The 25,354-nt window shown below is 40.5% G+C and overlaps 1 protein-coding gene across 1 annotated transcript in view; it reads left to right on the plus strand.

Moving 5' to 3' along the window:
* EDIL3 (EGF like repeats and discoidin domains 3) overlaps nucleotides 1-25,354 on the plus strand; it is a 430,122-nt gene that overhangs the window by 130,374 nt on the left and 274,394 nt on the right. Inside the window, exon 5 of the mRNA XM_019518185.1 lies at nucleotides 3,359-3,487. Coding sequence (XP_019373730.1) covers nucleotides 3,359-3,487 — 129 coding nt within the window. The remainder of the gene's footprint in view (nucleotides 1-3,358; nucleotides 3,488-25,354) is intronic.

The raw sequence follows: 25,354 nt of genomic DNA on the forward strand, positions 1-25,354 counted from the left end.
GCCCTTTTAAAAGAAAGAATGGATGCTCTAAGGGATTATAACTAAGTATAATCTAATAACTCCTTATAAAAAAAGATGTGTGTTGATATCTATGAATTGAAAATGTGAAAAAATGTTAGCAAGCCAAATTCTCCTTCCTAAGGTCTTTAGAGGTTTCTGAATTGCTAGTGTTTCAGTTGCAGTCTGGAACAAGTTGCTGCAATAGCCCTGCTTTCAGTTTATGTATTGATTTTAATGGGACTAATCACATGTTTAATAATTAGCCCATACATAAGTGTTTGCAGGACTGGGCTTTGAGATAGAGAAATTGTATAAAATGTAATAGAAATGTATACACCCACAGTCTTTCAAATAATCTGGGCTATTATATCTGCTGAACATTTTTTGACATGTTATTTTGTTAATTTGTATCTTTTGGAAATTAGTATTTGCTCCAAGACTGCAATTCATACTAATCTGACATTCTGAATAAATGCTGTTATTGTGAATATCTGTCAAACCTACTTATAGAAACTGGAAATGCAAAACTAATATGCAGACCCTTCAAATATTAATTTTTTTTTTAAATGTCAACCATAGAATTTCCAGTTGAAATCCAGTAAGTTGTTTGTTAGTAAGTTATGCTGTATATTTTTTTCTTTTTTATCTCAAAATGAGATTTTAAGTTCTGCATTTTAACAAATGAAAATTAAGTTTTCTGAGTAAAGATTGTAAATAAAGTAGTTCTGTAGAGTGCACAGATCTTTTCATGCATATAATCAGGTTTTGAACATTCAGATCACTGACTAACAATTTGTAAAGTGAAACTGAAAAAATAATCAAATACCAGGGTTTATTCTTTTTTGTAGGAGATGTGTTGATACTTCAGTATAATTGAGGAAGGGATGGTAAAAGCAGTTAAAGCAGATAAAAGATGTAGCCTTTCACTTGGATTCAGTGTGGGCTAGATATTTGAAGACAGGTACAAACATTATAAAAATAGCATGTACTTCATTTACAGAGCCTTATTAAATCACCCATTATACGCAATAATGTAATTGAAATGGACACATTAAAAAGATGCTCCCTAGGAAAAGTTAAGTCAGAATCCTGTTTCATTTTATGTGACCAAATAGCATATATGCATCCACGTAACTGTTGCTTGTGGCAATTTTACACATCCACAATTTTATTTTCAGAGAATAAAACAGAGTTGCCTCGCATGTACCTTTTACAAGCACAGCAGTGTTCTAGGAGGGCTGTTACCATGTTTATGAGTCCAGAAGCCTATTGATTTGGGAACTTACCCAGGGTTTAGGACCACATGACTTATAGGAGTTTGAACCTGTATAGTGTTTTACCACCAGGTAAGAATTATTCTGACCTTTCTCCAGCCCTCCCCTTGGATGCAAAATACTGTAGAAGTTTTTGCCCCATTGGGAGCAATGTCCCCAGCTAGAAGGCAAGTTCCTTTCTCATCTAGGGTAGCATCAGTCTCACGAAGCTCCACACCATCTGGCCTCACATACTTCCCTCTTTCGTCTACCCAAGGAATCAACTTCAGGAGGAGGGCTGGAGAGGTGCCTGGGTAATGCCTACAGTACATTATGGCCTGATAAAGTACTGTGGTGGGAAGGAGATACAAGTTCTTGGTGATGAAGCTCTTCTGCCCCAACCACTAGGCTGTTGGGCTAAAAAAACTGTGGAGATTCTTACTCCTCTGGCATCTAACATGTACTAGTTGTAGGTTTTTGACCAGCCTTAATTTCAGAACTTACCTGGCGCTACACACACATCTGGCTGAGTGTATGGCACTGTATAACTCCCCTCCCAGAGTGCACCCCTGCTAAGCAAGCTCAGTATACGTGTGGACACTTCAGCACTCAAGGGGGAATCACAGACTGTCACACCCTTAGGTGCTTAAAGTGAACTAGGATTCTGTCCTGTTTCAGCTGAACTATCTGTTGGCCTGTACCATCGCAGTGAAACTGATCCGTACCAGAAAGCTCTTTAAACTGCTATCTCCCTACAGAGGGACTGTGCAGAAAGACAGCAGACAGATCTCCCTGCGTATCTGATGAGATCATTGGTCTGAAAGCCTGAATAGTGTGTGCAAATGACTGAATGCTATATACATATTTGTTTGCATAAAAGATAAAATTTTGTCCTCAATAAAAGCAAGATCAGGCTCTTGGAATAAAGAAAATGTTATGATTAACAAATAGTGGCATGCTTCATCGTTTCTGTTAATAAAAATATTTTATTATAAAAGATGATTTATATGAAGTAAAAGGTAAATATTACCAAGTCAGTGGTAAAAATATGTACTTTTTAATGACAAGATTCTTTGGGTGAATCTGATATCTTTTATTAGACCATCTTAAATAGGTGGAAAAAAGAAATCCCTAGCAAGCTTTCAGGTTTAAAAACCCTTCATCAAGCTGAGTAAGCCTCTGCAGTTGGTGTGTGTAAATTGAGGAGTCAGTGGGTGGCAGACAGGCTGGGGGTACAGGTAGTGGAAGAGAGAAAAGTGATGAATGTAGCAGGTAAATAGTGGAGAGGTTCCTGGGAATTCAGATGTCAGGCAGGTTATAATGTGTCATAAATCCAATGTCTATATTTAATCCATGATTTTTTGTATCCAGGTGGTTGATGAAGTGAAGTTCATAGACTCATCTCTGAGAAGTGTTTTGTAAGTTACCTTTGAGGATTAGAACTGAGAGATTGGAGAGAGAGTGGTTTTCTTGTGAGAAATGTGCCCCCACAGGTAACTGGGTATTCCTGTCTTTAATAGATTTCTGGTGTGCGTTCATTCTGGTGCGCAGTTGTTGTTTGGTCTCTGCTACGTATTTTCCATCTGGGCATTTGGTGCATTGGATGAGATATGTTACATTTCTGGAGGTGCAGCTGTGAGATCCAGGAATGCTGATGGCTCTGTTGGGAGGTTTAGTAATTGTGGGGGTGCTGGCAGGTTTTGCATTTCTTGTCATGGTGTAGTCTAGATCCATTCAGTGTGTTCTGGGACTGAGGAAATTTGCTTCTGGTGATGAGGTTAGCGAGGTTCGGTGCTTGTTTGAAGGCTAAGATGGGTGATTCTGGGAAGATCACTTTAAGAATAGGGTCTCCTTCTAGTATGGGTTGCAGTTGTTTGAGGATTTTCCGTATGGGTTCAAGGGAGGAGTGATATGTCATAACCAGTGGTGTGCGATTTGTCAGGGTTTTTCTTCTGTGCTGCAGCAGTTCTTCACATGGTATCCAGGTGGCTCTTTCAAATGTGAGATCTGTCTCTCTGGAGGAGTGTCATTGTTGAGTGAAAGCCTTTTTAAGATTAGTGAGGAAATGGGAACACATGTATGACTAAATTATTTTTACCTTTCAGGACCCTGCCTTCCTAATCCCTGTCATAATGGTGGCACATGTGAAATTAGTGAAGCATATCGAGGAGACACATTCATTGGATATGTTTGTAAATGTCCAGAAGGATTTAATGGGATTCACTGCCAACACAGTAAGTTTCAGCATAGTAACTAACTTTTATTAGATTTATAGACAAAAGCATTTACATTTCTTGTGCTTGTAATGTTCAGACTTTACACCTATTCTGATTTCCTAGGGCATCTCAATATTAGGTCTTTGTACTGTGACCAAGTTAGAGCTATTGAATATTGAGATCTAAAGCCATTGATGATGACTTTCCCCCGCATTTATCAGTGCTAAGCCTTTGACAAGGAAACAAAATTGAATCGTAAACTGGCCACTTATTAAGAGTAACCCAATTCTTTCCCCATTTACTCAGTGGGTGTAACTGAGAGTAAAACTTGGTCTGACGTTTCTCATTATAAAGAGACATCTTATTCTCACTGAAGGAAAAGGTTCTGGGTTGCAGCTTTGTGCTGTCAGCAATTCACTTTCTGTATTGAAAGCTGAAAATTGAAGGGATAGTTAAAAGCAGATCTTTATGTTAATGCATTTTCTAGATCTTCCTTTACCCTCTTTGATGCAAGCTAAAAAGAAGTAATATATGTCACGCTATTTAATTCAATAGAAGGAGCATCCTGAGAAGTGGAAACTTCAGATTTAAAAGGGATGGTCTTTTCAATGTTATGTTTTTAAATATAACAGTTGAACCTAATAATTTGTTATAATCTACTAGAAAAAAGTTTGTCCAATCCAAAATGAAACTTCACATGAAACTATGAGCATCAGGTTGAAATCAGTTACATTTTAAGAAAGTGAAGTTAAGGAGCTGAAAACTTGCATTGATAATCAGCTACTACTCTGCATAAATCATGACTAAAGCTAACGATGTGAAGACTATTCCTAAAATATCGATATCTCTTGAGGAAAAAAATATAAAATATTTTATTTAGAAATTCTCACTGTTGCATTTAGCAAGTGTGGACAACTGAAAACCTTTGAATGTGCTTATGTAGCAAATTACAGGCTCACATGCTTCCAGGGTTTCTGTGATTATATCAATAGCTGCTATGTATGTTCATCAAAAGAAAATTGATCTGTAAGAGTCTTGAGTTTTCATAATTAGGTAACCTGATTAGGTCATGAACTCTGCTGTCATATTGGAATCGGCTAAACAGACTCTGCTATTTTATGATTAATAGATAAGCTAAATGGAAGTCTAGAGTCCTTTTTTCAAACACGTAATTCATTCAATATGAGTGGAATTAGTGCTTGTGTAGGAACTATACTCCACATTTTGTATTTTATTTTGTCTATTAAAGCACAAACTTGTGTTGCTGCAATTGCAAGCTAAGTGCTGAACTGTCAGAAGATTAAAAACACAAACATATGTTCAAGGATGTGGTCAATTCAGCTATAAAAAATTACCCATTAAAATGGTGTGCAAATCTTCCAGCAGTTATGGTACAGTTTAAGATCTGATTATTTGTCGTGAAATACATAATAATAATTTGTCTAATAAAACAAATGTATAATTGAGTTAGCAACTCCTGTATCACATGCTGCTTCTGAAATAATGGAGTACAGGCATAAGGAAGCAGACATGTTAAATAAAGCAATGGATAGTTTACTAAGTGATATTTAAGAGCTTCAGTTATTTTCATAATAATGAATGTTTAACCTAGTTTATGGTGTTCCATGTACTGTAGTTAAAAGTAGAATCTTAACAGCTAAGTGCATTTCCCTTTGTTTCATCTGTTCCTTTCTAAAACCAGTATGGGGAGAGGAGTTAGGGTTGGGGAGCAGGAGAGCCTAGAACAGAATAAAATGTAATTGAAATGGTTGAGTAGAGAGAGGAAATCTTTTCTGCTTGTCACCTACTTCAGTATTCCCACACAATAGCAAGGCAGATACAGAACTACGGTACTCATGGGTACATCTACACATGTGTTTTACTGCAGAGTTGACTAATTAACTCTGCAGTAAAATGTCACTCTCTACGCATGCATCCATATTGGGGCACAATAAATTAACTAACTTTGCCGTAAAATAGCATTGTGTCTTAAGGCGGAGTCATTTACTACACAAAAACACACATGTGGACAGTGACCAGAACTGCAGCAGTTTGAACCAGGGTAAAGCAGCCCCGAACTGCACCAGAGTTTACTGAGCTGCATTAATAGCTCATGTAGATGTACCCCATGAGTATTAAGAAGACCTAGAGAAAGATAATGCCATTTCACAGAAGGTTTTTAAATTTTTCTCTGTCTCTTTGTTTAAAATTAGGACCAGTACCTGTAAATGTTAGTGCTGTCAAAAAGAAAAAAAAAGAAAACCTCTGCTGTCCACAACATAAGGTCCACTTGGCTAGCTACTTTGGAGTGGTGAACTCTCTAATCCCAACTCTCTAGCAGCCCACCAAGAGAGTGGCAGGAAATTAGGTATGTTTTGAAAGCTGCTTGGCAGACCAGATTGCATAGGCCCCCTGGCTGGGTTCCAGAACAGTTTCATTAACCTCAAGCTGTATCTGCAGAAAACTTTAATTTTGGTGAATTGGTAAATTATGACAAAAAAGGCTGTTCTGTCAGGTATATTCCAAACCAGCTGTACTTCTAAGTGACCTAGCAGTACCCTTGCCCTCTTTGTTGTGTTTTTTCTCACAAGGTATAGAGCAGCTATTTGAATTCTAATGAGTTTGCAGTGGAATCTTGCAGAGGAGGAAGGGAACAATTGAATGTGCACAGATGCACCCACTGTCCACAGATGGCAACTGGGTCTTAGCTAGTTCTCTTCCCTCTCCCACAACAGAAATGGACCAAACTGCAAAGGGACTTATAACCGGACTTGTTCTTTTTAGGATTTATTTAGGGACTCTCAGCTATCATATCCTTACTCTTGTTAGAACTAAAGTTTTATTCCCCTTAATATTTCATTACTCAAAATGTTATAACATTTGACTGTGTTTAAAATTTGTGTATCTTGATTTTTACTTTATAGGATTAGTTTCAAAATTTAATTCACATTTTCATCAATCTATCCATGATTAAATTACATCAACACATAAAATTGATTAAAGTGAGAGGCAAGAATTCTTGTGGGTGATATGTTTAATTGGACCAACAGCATGATTGGGTTAGACATAAGCAAGCCTAACTTTTCCTCAGGCCTCTGGGAGAGAAGAGACACAGCAGTGCTAAGTAGCAGATGGAACAAAAAGCTTGTATAAAACTCTATGTAAATTAATAGATTCATAGATTATAGAGTCAGAAGGAACCCAATGTATCTTCATGTCGAACCCCCTGCCCCTGGCAGGAAAGAGGACCGAGGTCAGACAACCCCAGCCAGGTGCTTGTCAAGTCTCCTCTTGAAGACCTCCAAGTTAGGTGATAGCACCACCTCTCTTGAAAGCCCATTCCAGACTCTGGCCACCCTTACTGTAAAAAAATTTCTTCCTAATATCTAACCTAAATCTACTCTTCACTAGTTTGCACCCATTATTCGTAGTTACTCCCTAGTAAACAGCGCATCCCCAATTCCCTGCTGTCCTCCCCTGATAAACTTATAGGCGGCTACAAGGTCACCCTTCAGCTGTCTTTGGTAAAGCCTGAAGAGATCCAGATCTCTCAACCTCCCCTCATAAATAAAAAAAAGATACAAGGAGAATTATCAGATAACCAACTGACAGAACAGATGCAGTAAAAATCCGTTAATGGAAAAACAAGATTGTTCATCAGTGTCTTTTTCACCTGTGAAGTGCAGAGATTAGCAAGTATCAAGCAGAGTGACCATGAAGTATTTGTCTGTGTTAAATCCCTGGTTTTCTATGTCCAATAGGCTTACGAATTTATGTTCCCATGCTCTTTTTTCAAAGGTGCTTGGTAGGTTTCTTTTGAGCATGAGAACTGTGAGATTGGATATGGAGGGTTTTTTCCCTGTGAAAAATGTTCTTTTACCTATGTTCCAGGGTCTCTGTCCTTTATCTTTTTCAATAATCAAAAAACTTGGAGGTGTCCATAAAAAACTAAGCTTGATAAACAGATGGAGTACAGCAGCAACTCTTGGTGTCTGAATGGGATCATGGCACCCTGCAGGGAGCTCTTATTAGGGTTCTGTATCTCACAGGAGTCATCTGCTGCTACTGCATTCCTTAGGCATTTCCCTTCCTCTAACAGATGCTCTGTATAGAAAGGGAGGCAGTTTGACTGGGACAGAGCTATAGGCCAGGAGTGGGAAAGCTAGCAGGTGGAGGTCCATGCTGGGATCGGAGGAGTGAGGCCAGCTGGGGTAAGACTGGGGGGGGGCTGGGGGGGCAGTTCTATGATGGGTGAGGTCAGAGGTGGCTGAGGGGGGACCCCTGGGGTTGTGGCTGCATGGTGTAAAACTATTGCTGCAGTTAAGCAGGGTTGCCAACCAAGGCACTTTTTTAGTGACAATCTGCAAATTTTTTATTAACAGCCAAGCCTTTTTTTTTTTTTTAACTATGATTGGGGTTAACCAACTAAATTGGAACCCTGTCCTGGTCACTACCATCTAGAGCCCAGCAAAATGCTTACATTTACATTATGTAAAATGCATGTCAGTAAAAACATATGTCAGTAAAATGTTTGGGTCAGTAAACAAATGTTCTTGGGTTGTCAGCCCTGTAACATTATAAAGGGTCATTGCACAGAGGTGTGATTTGAGTATGTGCCACTCATCACAATGGAAAGTGGAGAATTTTTGTTAAATCTTTATGTATGTTATGGTTTACTAGATCAATTAAAAATTAACTGATCTGTTTTCAACCCTATAAAATTTTGTGGAGGAAAGGATTAAACTTATGAAAAAAATAAACTGTCTGTCTAGAAAGTCAATTGCAAACTCATTACAAATCAAATAAGAATTCTGTCATATAGTTCCAGCATAAAAACGGAAGTTAAAAAAACTATTCTAAGACAGGGGTGGGCAATTATTTCCACCGGAGGATTGCTTAATGAGTTTTGCTGAGTTGTTGAGGGCTGCAAGGGTAGCTCCACCCTTTGACAAGGGCCCTGCCCCCTAGTTGCTGCCTTGGGACTTGAAATGTTGCCCCTAACCCAGGTGTGGGCAATTATTTCAGGTAGAGGGCCACTTACCCAGTTTTGGCAAGCTGTGGAGGGCTGCAGGGGTAGCCCTGCCCCTTCACAGGTGCCTCGCCCCCAGTCTTGTGACTGGATGCCCCACCCCCTAACCCCTGACCTTTGCCTCCAGAAGTCCCTCCCCTTGCCCCCAGAAATACTCCTTTCAACACGGGGTTTGCCATCTGAGAACCAGAAAAATACCAAATTATATCCTAAAAAGTGAATATCTAAGACATTCATTAATTTGATTTCAAAAAATATTTTTGTCCTGCTTTACATGGGTTTGTGTAGTGTACAAAGAGATGTTTGTATACAATGACTTAAATGAAGTTTTACTCTTGTATATTGTGGGGGGTGAGTATAAGTTTGTGGGGGAGAGTATGGCTGTGTGGGTATGTGGAGTGTGGGGGAGGGTGTGAGTATGTCTGCAGGGGTTGGAGAGGTGTGGGGTGAGGGAGCATACGGGTGTGTGTGTGGATATGTGGGGTGTGGCTGGTTATGGAGTTTGTGGGGTGCTGTATGTGGGGGAAGGATAGCTGGGTCATGTGAAAGGATATGGATTTGGGGGTCTGCATGTACAGCAGTGTGAGAGGCCATGTGGGTTCATGTGTATGGTGGGGTGTGCATGTGGGACTCGCCCTATGAACATACACACTCATGCACGCACACATAGTCCCTCCCTACACACACGTGCATGCATACACATACACACACACACAGCCCCTCTGTAATGCTCCCAATTATCTGAGGGTAGGGTTTTCTTGAGTCCCTGCCAAGTTAGGCCTCCCCTCAACTTGTCTGCCATGACTTTGATGATACACAATTTGATAGGAGGGGTTCAGTGTTGTTTAATACAGGGGTCCCACTTTGGGTTACTCACAGATCTGAGAGCATCTAATGAAGGGGGCTCCACCTCCCCTAGACCCGCAGCTACATGCCAGCCATTGGTGTTGAGACAATGGACTGATGTGGGATCCTGGCTTGATCCAGGTTTTGACCTAGGGGGAAATTTTGAAGGCACGCCCTATACTTGTCCAGATTGCTCTGTTGTTCCCTTGCTGACAAGGGTTTAATTTTGAGCTTAAGCCAAGACTTTAGGATTTTTCCAGTCCCAGGTGGCCTTCTCTCAAAAAAAAAAAAAAAAATCTGAAAAAGAAAGAAATGAAGAGGAACCTAATTCCTTGGATGTTTCTAATTCCTTGGATGTTTGGCTCTGTTCTGGCTGATGCCTGTCTCAGCCTGCTGGCAACACTCCCAACTAACTAAAGCTGCTGGATTTGTTTAGTAATTGAGGCTTCACTCCCTAGCCTTGGGAACACAAAGCCTATACTGTTCAGTATATAGTGAGTTCGAGGGCTCCAACACCTCTCTGCCTCAGTGTCCTGTGCCTGCCATTGCCTTTACTGTAATTGGTGCAGAGACAGACTCTCCTTTCCCTTCTCCCTCCCCCCAGCACTCCAGGTGTTTTTTAAAACTCCTGTGGTGGCACCAGGGGCTGACATCATCAGCCTGGTCCTGCCCAGCTTGATTGACAGCTGGCTTTTAAACTGCAACAGTGACACTGAACATCGTCACTGCCCTGCCACTTCCTGCTCCAGGGGTGAGTTTTGTGTTTTACTGGGGGCTTGCTCAGTCCATTCAGGATTCTGGGTCTGGCCTGTGGGGTCTTTTAGGCCCCTATTGTTACACCCTCCCTATACACACACACACACACACACACACACACACACACACACACACACACACACACACACCCCTCCCACTCTTGGCCCTGGGTACCAGGGCAGGCCTGTGCTCTTGCAGTTTGGCAATGCACGTGGGAGCCATGAGGTGCTAGAGCAATGTGTGGGCAGAAAGGAAAGAAAATGACTGGGGGTGGGCAGGGCTGGGCTGCTGCATCCTGCTGAGTCTCTCCCTGGGTCCTACTGCCCCTGTGTCCTGTCATCTTTCACAGGCAGCCAGGAGCAGATAAATATTTTCTAAATTTTTTAGGGGCCCTACAGGCCACATAGAATGGCCTGGAGGGCTAGATACATCCCGCAGGATATATTTTGCCCACACCTACCCTAACCCCTGACGTTTGCCACTGAAATTCCTGTCCCTTGCTCCCAGAAGTACTCCTTTTGGGAGGGGAGGTTGCCACCTTAGAACCAGAAGAAAAACCAAATCCTAAACCAGAAGTCAAACATCTACTATAAAGTATTTTAACTTTATTTCAAAAAATATTTTTATCATGATCTGTGTTTGCCTAGTGTATATAGAGATGATTGCATAATAGCTCAAAAATAAAGCCTCACTCTTGTATATTGTGTATGAGGGAGTGTGTGGGGTGTGGTTGGAGGTGTATGTGTTTGTGTATGGTAGGGGGTGTGTGTGGCTTTGGGTAGGATTTGTGAAGGGATGTTGCTGTGGGGGGGTGTAGGGTATGTTGCGGGATATGTGTATATGGCAGGGTTGCAAAGGCAGGGTGTGGGTGTGTGGGGTTTGTGGTGTGTGAGGAAGGGTGGGGAGGTGTGGGAGGGAAGAGGCAAGAGGTGCTCCCGGATGGTGCACAGCCCCTGCTGCCACCAGCAGCAGCAAGAGGCAGCAGGCCCCCAGGGTGCTCATAGTACAGGCAGGCAGCACAACCTGGCAGCACATGGCTCTGGCCAGTTCCAAGAACTGTATGTGGTAGCAAAGAGAAGAGTCAAACCAGCCTGCCTCTTTCATGTGGGGCTCCCCTCAGTACATGTGCAGCTCTCAGCACTTGCATACCGCTGGGGGGAAGCCCTGCATGAAGCCAGTGGCCTGGCCCTCCTTCTGCCACCATGTGCAGCTTCTGGGACTCCACCAGAAGTGGAAGGGAGCCCCACCCCCCTACTTCCTGACAAAGGTCCAATAGCCATGTATGGCATCAGGGAGCAAGGAAGGCAACTGGCCTCATCACTTGGGGCTACCCCCAGTGGCGTGTGAATGCTGGGAGCTGCATGTGTGTGACAGGGAGCCCCACGTGATACAGTTGGGCCAACGTGGCTCCACTTCCTGAACCCTGAGGGTCTGCCACTAGTAGCAAAGGCTGTGCCATGAGGAGAAGTGTGTGGGAGTACACACACCCCCACACCCTTCCTCACATGCCACAGACCCCACACATCCACACTGTCCTCACCTGAGCTCCAAGCTCCTGCTATTTCCTGGGCATGGGCTCTGAGCTCCACACTCCCACCCAGCTGCAGAACAGCCACCCCCCACACACACACCTCTTGCCTTCCTGCTGCCCAGAGAAAGCGCTGCAGCAGGGACAGAATGATTTTCTGCTGGAGGTTGGGGAAGCCAAGCAGGTCCCCCAGTGGCTACAGCAGTGGCAGCTCTGCCCAGAAGCTGCATGCTGGCTGAGCCAGGTCTTTCTGTGCATGAGTGTGGGAGTGAGGTGCGTGGGCTGGGCAGGGTATAATTAGTTGGTGGGCATGCATGGGACAGATTAAATTGTCTGGTGAGCTGCATGCAGCTCCTGAACCCTGAGGGTCTGCCCATGGGCCATATTTTGCCCATCCCATTCTAAGGCAAGTAACATCTTCTGAAACTATTAAAATTTCTGAAAGATTACACTCTAACTTAGTTGTGAGGATATTTTATTTTGGATTTCTTTCATGTTTAATATTCTGCTGCTAAATCAATTAGGGTAGAGGGTAGTTTTTGCAGTCAAGTTATACTCCATAACCTGACATTCTGTCATTTATGGTAACCAACATCCAGTCAATATTTCTGAGATTTTTTACCTTTTGCTTTTGTAAATCATTAATGTGTATATTATAAGATCATTATTAATTGTACTGCTTTCATAATCTTAAAATTACTTCTATGTTACATATTAATTGTCAACATTTTTCTCAGTTTCTGATTCCTGAGTGGCAAAGCTGCAAATAAGGTATTCCAGATAATTTTACCATCTGGGCTTATACAGGAAGCCAGTTTGGATTTGGATGGAAAACACAGATGATTCCAATCTAGGGTTTAATAACCTTACCCATGAAAAATATCTTGATTTCAGTTGGAGTAATCGGGGAGCCAAGCTATCATTAAATATCCCTCAGCTACATGTAAATGGCGGTTTTCCTTTTCAGTCTGATTCTGCTACCCTCATTCAGAGACCAAATTTTGGATCCCTTACTCAGAAATTGGTCTGGTGAATAAGCATAGCACAATCAGGACCCAAGTCAGTGCTGAAAAAGGGACCCCACATGACTAAGGGGAATTGATGTGTGAGCAGTCATTTATGTGAACAGCACATCAGATTTATTTACTACTTCGGGATTTTTTCAGCCAAAAATTATATAAATATAAGTTGTAATTATCAATCAAAAAGAAACGTAATCACAGAGTTAATGATACTTCATTCATGAGCCATTTAGGGAGAGGGCAGCATGTAAAAGAAAAAAAATCATGGAAACAAACAAATGTTGCATTTTAAACAAAGTTACCTTAACCCATCTGAATGCCCTCTCATGAAAAAAACATAGAGATGCACTGTCACTATTGCATCACTCTCCTTCATAAAATAATTGCATAAACAACATTATTAATCAGTCATTGGTATGACAGTGAAACATGCAGGGTGAATAGCTCCTGCTCTGAAAATAAATGTGTTAGTATTTATTGTTGCTATGCCTCAACTTCATTTTTCTGCTTATAGTAGAAGGCCATTATCTGGTAATCACATAACATAGCATTGTCTATATCTCTTAATCTTCTTCAAAAGAGAAACTGAGTTACCTAGATGCAGTGATGTGGAAAATCCATCTATTTCACAGCTTTTGGTTCTTTTCATGGATTTTGATTTGTTCTGCACAATCTAAGGCTTTATTTTAAAACAGTGTTTTTATCTCTCCTGGTTAGAAAGATTATCCTCCTCTATGTAAATTAATTCAGTGAACAAGTCACTGGCTGCCACTAGACAAAGTAAAATGAGAGACAAGCCCAAGGTAAAAAATTCAAGTCTAGATCATGAATTCCTCTGAAACTCATGGATATTCAGTTTGGGATTTGTTTTGAATGTGTTTACATTCTTAAGGTTTTATAGATTTGCAATATAAAAGTGCTTTTCACTTCTAGGAAATAACTCTGTTTAAACAGAGTTTGGCTTACTGCCTTAATCTTGTTGTGGACTATCTGAATCCAACACTTTTACAGACTTCCCCCTATGCAATCTGACTGTTCTATAAAGCCATAGAGTGCAGGAAGTCGTACAATGTAGTGCCTACTTTGTGGTTAGATACTACCATAAAGAGCACCATAAGCAATTCTAAAATAGACAGATTAGATATTTGAGTAGAAATTAGCATATATTGTATGTTAGTAACCAAAAATGACCCATAGAGTCCATTTCACTCCTTCTGGAAGTGGAATTTAATCTTGGAAGTCCAGAATGGAGCAGTCAGTGGAGCAATTTAGGTAAGTAGTCATTCATAAAGAAGATTAAGGGATTCAGGATGCATACCAAAATTCTAATCTAGTTTTGAGTCTAGATTGAAAGTTTGGAAGGTCTGATTGAATATTTGTTAACAGAAAAAAATGTTGCTACCTGTTGCTATCATAGCAATTTCCAAAGTGTGGATAAGACTGTAGAAATGCAAATAAGCAATAGGCTTTAAAACATCTTGAAGCTCTAAATAACTGCAATATGAATCATGTAAGAATTACAAATGACATGTTAGCGGGATGTTAAATCAAGCAACCTGCCAGATTAAGGAAATGGTAAAATCCACAGTGTAAATTAAGCAAGAGAAGGCCTAGGCCTAATAAGCAATTATTAAGAAAGCTATTACTAAATGACCAAAGATATGTTGAAATGAAATTTCAGTAACAAGTAGAGAATTGTGTGGGGTGTATATTGTAATTCTGTGCCCGTGCTATGTTTCTGTAACCAAATCCTTTGAAGATAGGAGAGATAGATTGAAGCAGCCATGTTAATGTAACTATAAAACAAATAAAGAAAGGATGAAAGCTAATAAAGGTGCATTGCAATCCAGAGAGAAGCAGGTAGAGAGAGCTTTCCTCCCCGAACCTGCAAATTCATAAGGCCATAGAAATTAGTTAATTTGAATATTTTCCTAAAACTCTTTGGTTGAGCATACGTAAGTAGAGATGCTGCTTCATCGCACTATAATTCCAGAGCATCAGAACAGACTTGATTAATTGAGTCTGCTGGAACGTGGTAATTACCACACTCCAGTAGCCTCCCACATCTCGTATATCAGCTTCCCTGCACTTCAGAATGGTGGTGGAGGGTGCTTTATCTACAGCTCATTCAATGAGTTTTAGATAAAGTGTCCTGCCACCATTTTGAAGCACAGGGATACTGATACACAGGATGCTTCGGGTTCTTTAATTAAACCAGCTTTCAGAGTAACTCTAATTAAAGTGCCTCCCTGCACTCCCAGAGCAGTGTATTAAAGTGCCTTCTCCCCCACTCCCAGAGCCTTTAGAGAACCAATACAGACTAGTTCCCCAGGGACTTGGTGGGTGGGGGGCAGAAAAAGTCAAAATGACAAGTTAGAAAATGTCAGAAGCAGCTGTATATGCACATGATTAATCAGAGGGAAAATTGGAAATAGAGGAAACCCCAGGAAGGACTTGTTGCTTGTACCAGATCCCTTCTTCCTGCCAACCTTTTCCACCACAATCTGTAGAATAAAGTTATTTCTTAAAAAAGAATAATAATAAAAATGTGAAACTTGATTAAATAAGTCCTAAAAGCACTCTCTTAATTGAAGGCTCTCAAACTATCTTATTTAGATAAGGAGTAAAGATGAGCAAATGATTTTCACATTCAGTTCGGAACTTCAATAAGTCAAAAAAATGAGAGCACAGAACTGCTTGGACATGTTTTCAGTTGATCTATGAGAGCTCAGTAGAAGGAAGAAAATTAATTAGTATATTTTCCTGGAATAGAAACCTTGTAGGGGAGGAAATGTGCAGTAGCCAAACTCTAGTACTTAGATCATTAAGTATGGTTTAAGGTGGAAAGGACATCTGCAGATGTTGACAAGAGGGAATGTCACCAATGCTGACTCTATTTATACTCTATTCATAGAATTTAGAAATGTCTTATGTAAAACTGACAGGGCCAATGATTGTAAAAATGAGCGAAATTTCATGGGATAATCTGAATATTTATAGAAATTTTGAAAGGTGAAGCTTCTTAGAATGAATGCATGAGGAGACTGATCTCGAGTGATGTGGATACTCAGGCTATTGGAACTGGAAGTTTTGTTTTGCTTGGGTATCAAATTTTGGATTAAGCAATTGGGGCGCAGACAAATGTGGAAAAAGTCCAAACAAATGTGATGTATCTGAAGAAACTACATTAGTTCAACATGGCTCTGCAATGTCTATATAGATCAGGTGCTTCAGCAGAGCATTTTGACATTTTATCTAATAGTTGATTCAATCAGCTATTATATAAAAGTACCAAAAGAGGCCCTCTAAAGCTCCCTGTCTGTATAGATATTGAGCAAGCTGGGTCTAACTAATGCAATTCCTCTTCTGGGCATGTGCTGGGTTTGGCATGGGGGCACATGGAGTTTAAAGTAAAGTACCATTTGGGGGAGGCAGGGGGAGGTGGAGGTTATGTCTGTAAGCAGCCCAAGTGATCAATATAAGACTGGTGCTGGAAGGGAAGGAAAAGAATGGAAGAAAAGAACTAAATCTTAGGACAGTAGCTCAGTACCACATTTTTATTATAAAGTCCTACAAAGTCCCACAGTAAACATTATGGTTAAGTACAGAGAGTCAAAAAGCCCAATGTTGAATTGATTCAATCTTCACAGGTTAGTCTAAACTCCATAGATTGAACCAATAAGCAAGTGAACAGACATTCACTTCTGAATCCAGAAATGCAGCCACATTCCTGCAGTGGCCTAGGCTAGAAACTGGGGAGCGCTAAAGCAAGCTTCCCTGCTTAGCTGGACTAGATGGCTTGGCCCAAGGCCAGCCTGCTCATCTTGCAAGTGGGGAGGGGGCTTGGAGGCAGGTGCAAAGCATCTTGGCATACTGGGAGACTGAGTTAACTTGGATCTGGAAGGGATCTAGGGCAGAAGCTCAATAAATCAATTTCACCTAAATCAGTTAAGTCTGATACCACATCCATCCAGGTTTATCTTAAACTGGTTTGGGCCATTTTGAAAGCGGTTTATGTGCATTGAACTTCTGTTGTGTTACAGATTTGAACTGGTTTCCAATCATCTATACTGGTTTATGTGTAATTTCTGTTCCTAGCCTCTATATTCACAATTCTGTGAAGATTTCATCTTTATATATAATGGACTAAGATTGGTTTAAAACCCGAGACACAGACACATTTATATTCTTTCCAATTTGTTTCTAACATTAACTTTTGTAACATTAAATATTCTTGTTGTTTATATAAAAGCCCAGCCCCTTTTTTTTTGGTATATTGCTAAATCCTGGTCCCAGTGGGCACTTCTACATGATACTCTATGTCACTGTAGTGACAAGCTACAGTAACATAGCATTGGCGGGCACGAACCATGATGCCAATGCTACTACACAGTAGCAATTTGCTACTGGGCAGTAGAATCAGAAACAACACAAGCAACACCAGGACTGTGCAGTACAAGTCATTTAGTATTTGCCAAAGTAAGTACTAAATGACTGTTCAGTAATAACTGCGCAGTTGGGTGCACGTGTAGATGCTTTCAGTGAGTTCTTGTGGCAATGACTTTCACACAGAATAAATAAGCATTGCATGAAGTAGTTCCCTATATCAGTTTTCAACTTGACATTTTTTTTCCTAAATGTTTCCTGGTCTCAAGTTATAATACTGGAAGAAGCTGCTCTATATCATTCATTACTGTGATAATATTATATAAAATATTGTAAAGCAAATATTCTATGACAGCAAGGAGCTTAGTTTGATGACCCAGAATGTTCTTTTAGACCTATATTCATAAGGATTTGTATTTCTTTCTCCAAGATATTAACCATTCAGTACTTTTAGCTTCAGATTTTTTTTAAGGTGCATGGTTTCACATACACATTTATTTAAACAATGGTCATAATGCTGCATTACTCATTCAAACAAACATGCCATTTACTTCAATAGAAACTTTGCTTGGGTAAGGGCTACAATAATGAATCCAATATCTCTCCATCTGTTAATGTTCATTCTTTATCACTTAATATTGCATCTATTTTATACAGAATGTATTGTAAAAACGTTTTCAGTTTTCTTCAAGATTATGCCTTTAAACAAGCAAAATATTATTATCTAGGACCTGTATGTGTTTTACTCTTTTGTGTTCTTTTTTTGTTTCAGTATCTATCCCTTTTAAACCTGAATGAATTTCATGGTTGGGTGCATCCCTGTATGCAGGGGTGTGCATTTGCTGCTGCATAAACTTGTGCCACTGCTTTTTGCCACTGTGCATGACCCTGCACTTGGGTTTGCTGTGGGGCAGAATGCCCTACTTCGGGGAAACTGTTGTTTTCCCACTCCTACTGGCTACCAGCATGCTGAAGGAGCCAGACTGGGGCAACTAAAAGAGGAGAGACCATCTGGCCAGCAACCAGAGTGTCTCCCAGTAGAACAGAGCATCTGTGCCTGCTGCATCGCTTTTCTTCATGGTTCTTTCTTTATTTTTTTCTCCCAGGATTTCCTATTACACATTTTGGCCCTGCAGTGCAAACTTGCAGTGTAAGGCACATTTTAATGTACCATGCATACAGTGTGCAGTGCCACAGACAGCCTACGCCTACACATCTGGATCTGGCCATTTATTACAATTCTCTTCCAAAAAGTGGTTGTATGTGTGTGGGGGGGGGAGGTTGTTTTTTTGTTTTTGGGGGGGGGTTTTGAAGGAGTGAAAAAAGTTATTGTCTACTATTTTAATAGGTTGACACCCTTAAGTTTTAGGTGGCTTTTGAGACATGTGTCCATTGGTCATTTTGTGATAGGCTTACCTTCTCTATTTGAAGGCTTATGGTGATTCTGAACAACATGAATAGATTTTGGAAAGAAAACAAGACTCTGAATTGAATAATAAAACCTCTTTTCTTAGAAAGGTTATGTTAATAATATGTTACTAAATTATTTTATTGAGTTCTTAGAAATGATTTGGGTTTGACAGTGTGATATATGATATAGCTAATAAATAAGACTCCTTTACTTTCTTTCTTCCATTGGGTCCACACCTTCAAAACATTATTAATAGGCATCGTGCTTATTACTGGGAATAGTTCCACTGTTAGTCCAAACAGATTGACATAAACTACTCTTCAAGATGTCTTAATATGCTTTCTTTTGATGTAGCCTGAAGCATTCAAGGACATGCAAAGTTGCATCATTTCAAAATTGTCTTTGAATGAGACAGGATGTCGTTAGTTCCTGAGATTCATTTTTCATAATCACTATTCTTCATCGCTGGTGGCATTAGATCCACTCATAATATACAAGTTCTCTTGTATAAAGTGCCTCAAGGAGAAGTTCTGAGATGGTGAATATTTATCATAAGATGTAGTCAGAGAGATTCATAACTGTAGCTCTTATTTGCATTTTCACAAGGCAGAGGAGACATGTAATTAAGCTAAAAGAAAATATTCCTCAACCTTTTTATTAAATCTGGCTAATCAGTTGTTCTTTCTCCTCAAAAGTTTTGTTGAAGAGAAAACTTAGCCATTACTTTCTTCTTTCCTTGTGTTTGCTGAGCTTGCTGCACCCATCTGTTATTTCTTGTCTAATGACAGAAGGGACTAGCACATTAGTCTCAGGTGACACATTGCCTTCCCTTCTGCCTGACTTCAGACTAATGCACCTAGCTACCTCTCTCTACTTTTGTCTAATAACATGTAAGCACTTTGGGGCAGGGACCATCTTTTTCCTCCCGTATTTCTATAACATTTATAACAATGAAATCCTGATTCCTGATTGGGGTCATAGGCTTCATTCATTTTATATATTATTTTAATATATTATAATATAACATTATTTTATTAATGATTTATATAAATTTAGATATTTGTGTATGCATGTGTGTAATGTATGCACATACATACAATATATTACATATAATTCTATGCAATACAGGCCTAGTATATTGGTAACGTATACATATTTTACCCCTTTTCATTCCTATAATGTAAGTCTGAACTTTAGCATTGTAAGGTTATTTATGTCATGGAGTCAGTTTAACTTCTGTAAAGCTGCACAACAGCTTCAGAGGCAAGATACCTTGAAGCTGATTCTAAGGGTACACTAAACAATGGCAATAGCTCATATTTGTTGGGGTATTTCTAAGTTTGCTCCACCCACTCACTCCAAACCCAGAAATACACTAGTGAGGCCTCTCTGAGGCTGTTGTAAGGGGCCAATCTTAAGTACAGTAGAGACTTAAATCTCAAGTACAGCTGCAGAGACGCTGTCTCCAAGCAGCTTTATTTAAGTTTTTCTGGGTGTGGGGAGCCTCAAAGGCTAAATACAGACAGTGAAAAATCCCAAGGCTGAATTGATTCAGTCTTTGCCAGTTAATCTAAGCTGCAAAGATTGAATGAACAAGCAAATGATCAGACATTCACTTGATTCAGTAAATGCAGCCACATACCTGCAGTGGCTCAAGCCAGAAGCCAGGGAGTCCTAGAGCACAGCTCTGTGGCACATAGACAGCATGGGCTGTGTATTTGCTTCCTCTTCCTGCTGCACTGAGGGTTCTGGGATTTTCAGTCCAGAATTACAGCAGTAGGACTCTGCAGAGTTGCTCATCACTTCCTTTCCTTCTTTCAGGTGCTTCTGGTATCTGTAGTCCACAGTCACAGTCAGCAAGGCAGGGCAGCTCTGTAAGTTTAACCCCCATTCCTGGCCCCAAACCCCAGCCAGGGTTTTCCTGGAGGAGCCAGTGAGCTAGCCAGTGAGCCAGCCCTCACTGCTCCAGCCAGGAAGCAGTGTGACAGGTACTCTCTGGAGCAGACAGCACAACCCAGCTCAGGGCTGCAAAATGCTGGATGCTGGGGGACTCTGATTTAACTTGAGCCAGGAAGGGGTCTGGGACAGAAGTTTCATAAACCAGTTTGACCTAAATCAGTTATGTCTGATAATACATACAACCAGGTCTATCTTAAAACAGTTTCAGCCATTTTGAAACTGGTTTATGTGCATTGAACTTCTGTTCTGTTACAGGTTTAAACTAGCTTCAGACCACTTAAACTGGTTTATGTGTAACTTCTGTTCCTATTGAAAGGGTTCCTAGCTAGAGTCTGTTACTGTTGTGGGGTAGAAGGCAGAGTAGAGCCATTTCTTTAGAGTTCAAGTAGATATGTGTAGCTTTTAACAGTTTTACTATATAACATTCAGTGGCCTGATGAGACTGAGATGTGCATATGGAAAGTGGTTGTTGTGGCAGTCGGATTTTGTGATTTAGAACACATGCTTTCTTGATTGTTTTGCTGGGGTTTTTTAAAATTATTTGCACGATAATGTCTAGAGAAATTTCTTGATGACTAATAGTACATGTGTAAGAAGGTTTGAATGAGCAATGCTGGGCATCATGAAGGCTTATTATGATGGTGCATTTGCATGCTGTGAAATGTTTGTTGTGGCAGTAATACTAAAACCCTTTAAGGTAATATGACAAATTTCTTTTCTTTTTTAATTTTTGTGTCTTGAACAGTTCCCAGGAAGCCCCCCAAAAGCTTTGCAAGAAATAAAAAGATGTTTTCATGTGGTACATTTTGTGCTAGAGAACCAGAAAACAAAAGAACTGCAAATAACTGTGGTACTTTTTATGTAGAATATTGAAATATTTTTTGTTACTTTGGTTCCACTCTTCCAATGTACTGTAAGTGGTACTTACATATGTTTAAGTGAATGAATAAGAATATTAATATCTACAAAAAAAATGGAGACACACTTATGTATTTGAGAAAAATAGTTATTGGACCTAATAATTTAAAACAGGTTACTTAACCTCTGGCATCCAGGCTAAAAGCAGTCCATGGAGCCATCATATCTCGCCCACAGAGCTCCCTGTGGGTTCGAGAGTTTGGCTTCAGCAGAGTGGTGGTCATTAATATGACCACCCTCCCCCCTGCCAAATCCCTAAGCCCCAGTAGCTGGGCAGCCACTCAGAGCCAAGCTACACCCCATTCCTTTGTAGACCTAGGCCACATACCCCGCTATTCTGGATTGGGACTGGGCTATGCCCCCTTCCCTCCCCATGGTGCTGGGTTGGGGCCAATCCACACCCCCTTCCCCCCATAGGACCAGGTTGGGCTGGGCCATGCCCCCTTCCCCCTATAGGTCTGGGTTGGGGCCTTGCCATGCTCTTTTTTGCCTCCCGACCCTGCAGTGCTGGGTCACACCCTGTTCTCTCTGCAGGGTGAGGTTGGGGCCTGACTACACCCCCTTCCTTCTTTATGGGGCTGGGGTCAAGCTCCTTTCTCCTGCAGGACTTGGTTGGGGCTGACATTCCTCCCTGCCCTCCTCTGCACAGCCAGATGGTGCCCATCAAGCCTGCTTGGGCACCAGATCTGAAACATCAGCTGCTCCTGGCCTGCAGATGCACTTCCGATCCAGCCCACCGGGCAAAAAGATTGAGCACCACTGCTCTAGCACAATGCGTCTGTCTGTCTAATGGATGTATTTCCTTTGTGTTCATGAAGTACCTCAAGAATAACTCATAGTGCTATCTCTTTTGATTCATTCATATTTACATGTTAATAGACCAGGTTACTCTTCTAGCTAGCAGTTATTCTAAAAAAAAAAAAGAAATAAAATATAGGCAGCTGGGTTACATTGTGTGGTTTGTTTTTTTTTCTGTTTGCTCTGATGTTCAGTTGGGCAAAATTGTTTTCCCTCTTTTGATGTTTAAATTTTTGAGGGTAGGTGGCTGCTTTCTGTTAATTCCGGCTTGATTATGTCCTTAAGCTCTTTCTAAAAACACTCATTAAGCTTAGCACTAACTACTGTGAGCAGTCTCACCAACTTGTATGACTGATGGTAGCAGGAGTACTTGGAACTATGCACAAAGATAAGAGACTGCAGTAATAGGTTTGGGGTTTTTTTAAGGACAAATTTTCAGTAGAGATCAGCATCAGAGAGTTTTCACTGAGATGTTTTTGTAGTGTGATATACTCTGTTCTTCTGAAAATCTGGCCATTAGTATTTAGTCTTTATCCTGACAAAAACTCAGTGGAAGTTTTTGTGGACAGGAATTAGTTTTTTAAAAACGGCCTTAAGGATCTGCCCTTTTGGTTTTAAAATCCTGTCAGTGACTCAGTAATGTGAGTCTATTACACTTTGTATTTATAAAAAAGGTTCAGAATAATGTTACTGCAAAAGAAGCTTATAAAATAAAGCAAGAAATAATGCATTAAAACCTATTTAGAATTCACAGTTCAACCTAATTTAATTCTTACTTAGCTAGTCCAGTAAGTTTAGCAATGAGGCAATCTCACCCCATTTCTCAACAAATATTTAATAAGCAGAAGTTGTATTACCATCATAGTATTAGCCCTGGCCCAAGCTCTGGTCTTGACTGCATTTCAAATGGAGCTGAAGCCATCATATGTTACATAGGGCATTAGATGCCAAGCTGCAAATGCATAAGCATATTCTGATGGGTCTCATTTGAAATAGATGTCAATTTGAGGTGCACCTGTCAAGCCCAACTCTGTGTGTGCGTCCATACACGTGCATGTGTGTCTGCGTGTGCGTATGTACATATAAATAAATATATTTCAGTATTGGGGGTTGTCATCAGTAGAAGCTAGGCACGTCGTTCCCTGTTAGCCTTGAAAAATGAGTGGGCTCTGTGGAACCTGAGATAATAGAGTTGTCAGTCAAATAGAGCCAGAAGATGTCATCATACTGAAGATTTATTTAATGTTCTTAACAGTCACTGGGAATATATACTCCTGCAGTTCGTATGTATGAAGGAGGGAAACCTGCTCCTCTCTTTCTTTTTTTCCCTGCAGAAGAGGTGCTGAGAATACTACAGCCCTAAAGCTACAACTATTAATAAATATTCTAAGTATGTTTGACACAAGTTGGTCTGTTTGACACAATGTGGTATAGGTAGTTTTAAGAGATTAGTAGAAAGTGCATAAGGGTTTATACTTTGTAGTTGTAAGTAATGTATTGACCTACTAAAGTCTAATGATCTAAGACAATTGATTACCATTTATTAAAACATTCATTAATTTAATGACACTTCATAAGATACTTATAAATACACCATTTAGTATGTTTATCCAAAATATGTGAGCTAAATGAATGTTATAACAGTTGGACTCATTAGCTCATTCTGCCCTACTTACAACTTTAAGTTATTGCTTTCCTTGGATATGGCAGTAAGAATAAAAAGCAATATCAAAGTTATGAATTTAAAAGCAACTAGAAATGTGAAGATATTAACTGTGGATAGAATTTCAGTTGTTTGCAATGAACCAGTGCAAGGTGTTTGTGCCACTAAAGTCCTATTAAAGTTTATTTTGGGTACTTAATAATAAGCAGTGAATTTCATTCTGTCTGTCAATAATACAGAAAACTACCCCTCAGTCTAAGTCATTCTATAGCATCCATCTGTATGGTACTAATCAAATTGAACTTGGAAGTTAAGCCAGACTCCCTAAAATGTAAATACATATCTCTCTGTTAATTTATTTTAATATTTTAATGAACTATGATGAACACACTTGTTTCTGGGAGACATAAACAGAGTTGTAGTCACTAACTGATCTGGGCCCAGACCTATTGATGGTTTTAAAAATGAAAATCAAGCCTCAGAATGGCAGTGGAAAGCAAACTGTGTTTTTTTAGACAGCATGACATATGTGATACCTGCCATATGTAGTATGGTCTGTTTTACTAGGGAGCCAATTTGCTGTATTCTTCATAATGTAGTATTGTTGAACTACTGTTATGCTGAGCTGTGATACTGTGCTCAGTGTGAATGTGTGATCCTGTAAATTGCATTAGCTCAGTGTGAATGTGATAAGAGCAGATCATTATGGATCATTAGCTCTGAGAAGAGGAAACTATCTGTTAGCTACAGTAGCTGAAAATTAAAGATGGGGGAGAGAGATCTGGTGGTAGGGGTTTATTACAGGCCACCACATCAGGAGGAAGAGCTGGATCTGGAATTTCCAGGCAGCTTGGGGAGACCATGCGTGCAAAGGATGTTGTGGTCATGGGTGATATGAATTACTGTGAGATCAATTGGGAGGAGCAGTCAGCCAGGTCTAGCCACTCATGAAGGTTCCTGACGTGCGTACAGGACCTACACCTCGTGCAGAAGGTAATTGTCCCCACTAAGGAAAACGCCATACTGGATCTGGTGTTAGCCTCTGGGGACGACCTGGTGGGGGATATGCTAGTAAAAGGGAGGCTAGGGGACAGTGATCATGAAATGATCCAGTTTGCTATTCAGAGAAAGGTGGGGAGGGTAACTAGCACAGCGCAAATGCTTGACTTTAGGAAAGCCAACTTCAACGTGCTCAGGGCAGTAGTCAGGGAGGCACTCGGAGCCCAGGGTGTAGCTAGTATGGGGATCCAGGAAAAGTGGTCCTTCCTCAAGTAGGGTATCCTTGGGGTGCAGCAGGATGTAATTCCACTGCGCAGGAAGGCGGGAAAAGGGTCCAAGAAAACTTCATGGCTGAGCGCAGATATCCATGCTGGCCTGAGGGCAAAGAAAAAAGCGTACTGGCGGTGGAAGCAGGGAGCAGGGACAAAGGTGGAGTACACCTCCCTGACCCAAGCTTGTAGGGATTTGGTAAGGGAAGCTAAAGCAGCACTGGAGCTCAGATTAGCTTCTGGGATTAAGGATAACAAAAAGTCCTTCTTCAAGTATATAGGTAGCAAGAAGAAGTCTCGG

This window comes from Gavialis gangeticus, unplaced genomic scaffold, assembly GCF_001723915.1.
Source record: "Gavialis gangeticus isolate Ggan-Ray unplaced genomic scaffold, GavGan_comp1, whole genome shotgun sequence".
Classification (NCBI taxonomy): domain Eukaryota; kingdom Metazoa; phylum Chordata; order Crocodylia; family Gavialidae; genus Gavialis; species Gavialis gangeticus.